The 7,500-nt window shown below is 48.1% G+C and overlaps 2 protein-coding genes across 2 annotated transcripts in view; one reads left to right on the top strand and one right to left on the bottom strand.

The window, feature by feature from the left end:
* Nucleotides 1-2,363, top strand: part of LOC106815739 (autophagy-related protein 16-like) — an 11,141-nt gene extending 8,778 nt beyond the window's left edge. The window contains exons 8-10 of the mRNA XM_014820247.1: nt 1-38; nt 1,736-1,888; nt 2,028-2,363. The exon at nt 1-38 is cut by the window's left edge and continues 67 nt beyond it. Coding sequence (XP_014675733.1) covers nt 1-38; nt 1,736-1,888; nt 2,028-2,115 — 279 coding nt within the window. The 3' untranslated portion in view covers nt 2,116-2,363. The remainder of the gene's footprint in view (nt 39-1,735; nt 1,889-2,027) is intronic.
* Nucleotides 2,364-4,681: 2,318 nt separating this feature from the next.
* Nucleotides 4,682-7,500, bottom strand: part of LOC106815738 (conserved oligomeric Golgi complex subunit 3-like) — a 26,375-nt gene continuing 23,556 nt past the window's right edge. The window contains exon 17 of the mRNA XM_014820246.1: nt 4,682-5,278. Within this exon, the coding sequence (XP_014675732.1) occupies nt 4,682-5,278 (597 nt within the window). The remainder of the gene's footprint in view (nt 5,279-7,500) is intronic.

Below are 7,500 nucleotides of genomic sequence, written 5' to 3'. Positions count from 1 at the left end.
ATTGACCTGAGACAGGAGAAGGTTCTACGCACGCTCTGGTGAGTAGTCACACATACAGGCAATGCATCACGATACAAACCTTGCAGGTGTACGACGTATCACTGCATCCGATACAAACCCTGCCGGTGTGCGACGTATCACATGCTCACGATACAAACGCCTGGCAGTGTGCGACGTAATCAACTGCATCACGATCCACACCCTGCAGGTGTACGATCGTATCACATGCATCACGATACAACCCTGCAGGTTTACGACGTATCAATGCATCCCGATACAAACCGTCAGGTGTGACGACGTATCAATGTATCACCGATACAAACCCTGCAGGTTGGCGACTATCAAATGCATTCACGATACAAAACCCATGCAGGTGTGCGACGTATCACATGCCACGATACAAAGCGTGCAGGTGTAAGACGTATCAATTGTACACGATACAACCACATGCAGGTGACCCGCCGTATCGAATGCATCACAGATAGCAAACCTGCAGGTGTAACGACGTAAACAATGCATCACGATCAACAACCCTGCAGCTTGTCACGACGATACATGGCATGACGATAACCAAACCCTGGCAGGTGTACGACGTATCAATCGCATCACGATACAAACCTGCAGGTGTACGACGTATCACATGCATCAGCGATACGCAAACCCTGCAGGTGTACGACGTATCAATGCATAACGAACAACCCTGTCAGGTGTGACGACGTACAATGCATCACGATACAAACCCTGCAGGTGTACGACGTATCAATGCATCACGATACAAACCCTGCAGGTGTACGACGTATCAATGCATCACGATACAAACCCTGCAGGTGTACGACGTATCATGCATCACGATACAAACCTGCAGGTGTACGGGTACATGCACGATAGTCAGCGTGCAGGAATTCAATTGCTAGATACACCCTGCAGCGTGTACGACGTGATGCAATGCTCACGGATACACAACCTAGAAGCGGTGAGCGCACGTATCAATGCATCACGATACAAAACCCTGCACGGTGTACGACGTATCAAGCATCACGATACAAACCCTGCAGGTGTACGCACGATAGTGCAATACAACGCCTGATGACACGTCAATGCATGCATACAACCCTGCAGGTGTACGACCGGATCAAATGCATCACGATACAACCCTGCAGCGTGTAGCGTACGTATCAATGCATCACGATACAACCCCTGGCAGGTGTACGGACGTATCCATGCGACACGATACAATACCCTGCAGGTGTACGACGTATCATGCATCACGATACAAAGAGCCTGAGGTTTGCGAGTCGTATCAATGCTCCACGATACAAACCCTGGCAGCTGTGCGACGTTCGAGTATCGATGCTCTACAATAAATCTGAATTACAATTCTGCTCTGGTGAGTGGTCACCGTGCCTCCTCCATCATCCGCGATCGTTGCTCGAATGACACTTACTAGGTCTTTTTAAGAAGAACCCGTGCGTGCAACAGCAGTGAATAGCAATCGAGACGAAAAAACCCTTTCCCCTTCTCTACCGGAGGACAGAATGTGTGTTGATGGTCAGGGTTGTGTTGAGATTTGAATTATAGAGTGAGGATTGATTCGCTCACAGTTCTTTCATGGTGGCTAGATGTAATCGCGTGTTACAAGAAGGAGAACAAGACGTGTATAGATGTTTCTGTGAGGTAGACGACACCCACGGCGTAGGGGGGAATGGTGTAAGGTAACAGCGTGATGTTTCTTCAGCGCGGACGGATTCCACGTGGCAGCAGACTGGGCGAGGTCGGCATTCTCACCCGACGGACAATACGCCGTCGCAGGCTCGACGGACAGCGCCATCTATATCTGGAGCACGACGACGGGGAAGGTGGAGACCGTGCTCAAGGACAAGGACCAATCGTAAGTACCGATACAAGTGCCGATCGACCAATCGTATTTCCCCCAAAATACAAGGCGACATTCCCCTTGATCGGGCCACGGCCGTGGATTGACGGGCGTTGCCATGAAGACGTGATTGCATTAACGCGTCTGCTTTCAGGGGTTCTGTGATGTGCTGCTCCTGGCATCCCAACGGAAACTCCCTCTTCACCTGCGACAGGAACAGGAAGTTGTTAGTATGGTTCTGAGGTCGTGAGAGGTCACGATGATGTCACGGCAGGGGGCGGTCGTCGGATACGCACAGCGAAATGCGAGTCATGTATCGCGAGAAGTCTTCGTCAGCGCAGGTATTAAGTAGACTGCGCTCTTTATCTACTACATAATTATGTGTGTCTCTGCAAATTAACATTGATATGAACTTTTAATGTCGTTATTTGTATAGTAAACGTGTGCCTATGATTGATGAATAAAACCGACAATATTTATTTTCCAAAAATCGAAGTGAAGCGACGATGCATGTGTTCGTACAATCATTTATTCCACTCTAGTGTTCTGTCGTACATGTAGGCCGTGAAAACTAGTATGATTTCCTACTTGGTGACGGCCCAAACAGTGTATTACACTGGAACAGCTACATAATGCTGGCAATGGCAGTAAAGACTGTTCCTTATACCAGCTCCCCCCCCACACACACATGCACAGAAATGACATTCCGTATCCAATCACTCGCATGCTATAAACTAACGTTATTATTATAATTAGTATTATTATTATAATTAGTATAATTATTAGTCGTAGTAGTAGGGTCATTGTAACAGCTCCCCCAAAACAGAAGGTATTATTGTAATATGTGAGTTCTCTGGCCAGCAGAGGAGGCCATACTTCGATTATATATATACACCAGCAAAGAGAATATATTAAACCTGACACAGCTAATCCAGCACCAGCGCCACCTACCGGCAGCACCTATCGACACCCTGACCACAAAGTCTCATGCACATGTTATCTTACAGACTCGCGTAGTTTCATTTGTTCGACGATGTGAGATTTCTTTGCATTCATTTTTGGTTTGTGAATTGCCGCTGAATGCTAACTTAACCCTGACCCCCACCCAGGAGCCCGTTGTCAGAAACAAAATTAGTCTTGACATTCGACTTAACATTGAAAGATCGTGATGCTACGAGTTGGTCTTTACACAGTTGATAGAGGTCCAGTCTACGAAAATGATGTAATGTTAAGACTAATTGTTTTTGATCACGGGTCCTTGTAATGTTGTTGTGAAACGCCTGTTGTTGTGAACTCTAGCAAACAACTAACTTTTCACTAACTACTGACGTGCACACACGTGTATATAAAAAGTTTAAAACATAAAATTGGCAATGACAAAGCTGTATTAGTCGCAACACACAGGGACACGCGTGTACGCGCACACAGACACACACACACACACACGCATAGACATGCACGCACGCACACGCATGAACGCGCACGCACATGCACATGCATGAACGCGCATGCACACGCATGAACGCGCACGCACAAGTATGCAGGCACGCACATGTATGCTCGCACGCACAAGTATGCAAGCACGCACATGTATGCAGGTACGCACACACAAGTCGTGCGCAGATACACGCTTGCACGCACGTACCCACGCATTCGTGCTCCAACTACTGCAATGAAGGCAGCGAGGCAAAGACTGTCATCACCAAGTTAACAGGTCAGTTCGTTTTCAAAATGGCTAACTCTTCAGAATAAATCACTTATCACAGACGCCATGTTATTATACACCAAACCCAGATTACATTATATAATATACTACTGAATAAACCTATAAGGGCATTAGCTGCTTGTACCGCCCAACTCATAAACTAAAGTAGATGCAGCTGCAAATAATGATACGTGTATATTGTTGGTAATGGATTGTTAGGAATATCCCCGAAGGAAAGCTACTGTAATACAGGGGCGTGTACAGGGGGGGGTCCAGGGGGTCCAGACCCGCCCCTGCTCGCGCAGAAAACGCATCTGAGGGGGTCTAATTTCAAAATTTTTCTCGAGGAGGGCCCCCCAGACCCCCCCTTCGATTGCTCGCAAGTATGGGTTACAGTTAGAGCCCCCCCCGGTCCAAATCCTGTACACGCCCCTGTAATATATAGAGACCAGGCAGCTGGTGTGTCGCCGATACGTCCGAGTGAGTCAACGACGCCCTGCGCTGCTCAGATATTGTCACTAGGTGAGTAAAGCTAGATCGGTTTGTACGCGCGTTTCACGCCTGCGTGCCAAATTGTCAACGCTGTGGCACTTTGTTACAAAGCAGCACTTTTAGAATGCCTCTATCGCATTGCTGATTGGCTAGTGTTAACTATCGACCTACAGTGATTGACAGGGGCAGGGGCAGGGGGGGCTGCTGCAATACGACGCTCTAAAAAATGATGGAAATGTCAAGTGAAATCGGCATGAAGTGCCACAAGGGCGACAGCCTGGTGGGTATGCGTGAGAAAAACGCATACAAACTGGGTGACCTTGACCGACCTTGAAACAATATTTACGATAGAGAACGTCTCTTGCTCAGACGGATGAATCTCTCATCTCAAGGAATAATAATTACCATTTATACATGCACTCATGATTCTCCCTATCACGCAGGTAAGACAATTCTCACTGCTCGCTAGATATGATGTGATTATTACAACTCGCAATGCACACAATTTCCTACTATGGATAACATTCATCACTACCTCCCGTTAGACAATCTTTCTGTTACGTAACAGCGCAAAGAAAAGTACTAGAGCGGTTGGTGTCGCCCTGTAATGGTTAGTCCGAAGGTTGAGGTCCCGTAACCGACGGCAACACGCGGCTTCCCTCGGTTGCCGTGCCGACGTTGTTGTTCACCGTCGTCGCGCGAGAACTGTTGTGCCGAGACTTCGCGTCCGCTGCTGCCACCTGGTGTATTACCGCTGCCTCCCCCTCGTCTACTAGACCATGATCTACCCTCTCTCCTTCCCCTGTCAGCTTGGATGTGACCCCCTCCCCATTACCTGCCAGTTTGTTTATGACACCTTCCCACTCAGTTACCACATCATTTGTGACCCCCTCCCCCTCTCCTACCAGTTTGTTTGTGACCCCCTCCCCATTGGTTTCCACGTCATTTACGACCTCCTTCTCTCCTGCACGCTTGTTTGTGACCCCCTCCTTGGTTCCCCCATCGTTTGTGACCCCCTCCCCCTCTGTCCCCTCCCCCTCATCGATGGGTGATGTGTGATTGGCATCTCCGGGGGTTCCGTGGGTTCCATGGGTTCCGTGGGTTCCGTGGGTGTTCACGCTCGGCGCGGCGTCGTGCGTGCGCGCTGCATTCTGGGAAGCGTCCTGCGGGGACGGTCGGACGTATGGAGATGACAGCAGCAAGTTGATCTGTAACATGTAACATCTGGATCATTAACGCATGTAACATCTCATCACAACGCGTGATCGTAAACACCTTCCCTGCGAAATTTTTACGGGAGTTTTCATGGAGTTTCCCTGGACTCGAAACGTTATCTTTCTGTTCCCGCGTGATTTTATCTCAGAATGCAATCTTGGAAATTTGCTTCGTGTGCGAGTTTGTTTACGGATCGCTCGTTTGTATGTCACGAGGTGCAAAGATTTGCATTTGGATAAAATCTTGTCGTTGCAGAAAGTAGAAGTTTCCTTGACTCCTGGAAACTTCTACTTTCTTCAACGACAAGATTTTAGCCGAATGCAATATCTGCATTTCCAATCGTACAAACCAGTGAACAAACTCTCACATGAAGCAACAGAGGTTTATATATATATATATATATATATTATAATTTCACAGAGTCTCAGATGAGACAAACACGAGTTAAATTTCAAGGACTTTCCATGACGCGTGTTCATGTTCATACCTGTTCAGCGGAGGGGCCATGCGATGATCTGTTGTTCCTCCGGTTCGTAGCTGTCCCTTGACGATGCTGATGAACTCCTGAAAGCTCTGCCTGCACACTTTGCTGCGAACGTCTACGAACAAACCGTAAACCACCGTTCATCGTTCATTCCCTGTTAGGCTCAACATACATGTTAGCTTGAGTCAATAGCGATGTGTGAAGAACGATCTTACCCGTATCGGATGAAACAGTATGAACTCAGTGTCCTTTCGTTCGACGAGGTAAAGGTTCATGCTGTGCTGGAACAGCGGCAGCTGGGTGCGCAGGTTCCTGTACGGCATCTGCTGCCACCTGCTGCGATCTTTTCCTGACTATAGGCGAACGCGCTGCTGCGCGAGGTTCACCTTATGCGATCGCCTCTCTTGTTTCACGCATGCTGATGACCGTCGGCCTCGTTGAGCGATCGAGTAGTCAGAATTTTTATTAGGAGAACGGCCATTCCTTTATCACACCGACGCAAGGCCGCAACTACGGCCATGGATCCTGGTCAGAAGACGCATGGATGAGACGAAACGCGTGCAATACTAGTTGAGGAGGAGAGAGAACGAGACGAGAACGAGCATGCAGGTAGGTGAAACCATACACACTTATCTATTTAGTCCAACGTACAGTGCATTCGTTCTGCGTGTTGCGTTTTTAAGATTTTAGGTTTCTAAGATGTTAGATGTCGTCTGCGACACTGTTCGATGGTCGTGCGTGCGGTTTAGCCAGTGCCTGAAGGCTAAATGCCTAACCGTACGTTATAGTTGCGTCGTTACCATCTGCCGACTATTTCTGCCGTGGGTCCGCGTAAACTTTCACAGGATCGTTATTCGCTTGGCGCCGACATTTGTGAGATCCAGTCCAGTCCCAAGTTTAGAATGAGCACTGCAGTTTGAAAACGTGTATCTTGTACAAAACTTGACACTGTCTACCTTGTCCATGAACGTACTTGACGGGACAGCCAGGCAGGATCTGCGGAGTCTTGTATGAACATATTCACAAGACGCGCCTTGAGCTGGCTTGTCCACCTCCGTCACGCTTTAGAGTACGATGTAGGTTTCCATTTACTTGTGGCGTTCCCTGCATAGACAGAGACGTAGCATGGTAATAGCTACACCGAGCGTAGAGCATATAGCTACAATATCATAGCACTACGAGGAGCGTAGCAGCATATTAGCTACAATATAGAGCTACACTGAGGTAGCAGCGTATGTCTACACGAGCGTAAGCAGCCGTATAGCTACTACGAGCGTAAGCAGCGTATAAGCTACACCGAGCCGTTAGCAGCGTTATAACTACACGAGCGCTAGCAGCGCTATAGGCTACACAGAGCCGTATCAGCGATTACGCTACACGAGCCGTAGCAGCAGTATAGCTACACGAGCGTAGCGTGTATAGCCCTACACGACATAGCAGCGTAATAGCTACACAGAGCGTAGCAGCCGTATCAGCTACACGACGCAGCCCTAGAAAGTAATAACTCTGAATGGCTTACTACTGATGGCCCATTGAAAGCAAAACTATTCTGCACGCAGAATTAGCTTAACTTCAACCATCGTTAGAAATGGAATCTTCGACAACATCATAACGGCTTACGCAATTTACAAGCCCAAGTTTTTACTACCTCCTCTACAAACTCTAGAGTGCATTATTAAGGATTGTTTAGCCGCCAAACATCTGTGTTTCTTGTGTAGCAAACAAGGCCCC

This window comes from Priapulus caudatus, unplaced genomic scaffold (genome assembly GCF_000485595.1).
Source record: "Priapulus caudatus unplaced genomic scaffold, Priapulus_caudatus-5.0.1 Scaffold1190, whole genome shotgun sequence".
Classification (NCBI taxonomy): Eukaryota; Metazoa; Priapulida; class Priapulimorpha; order Priapulimorphida; family Priapulidae; genus Priapulus; species Priapulus caudatus.
This window is presented reverse-complemented; position numbering and strand designations above follow the sequence as displayed.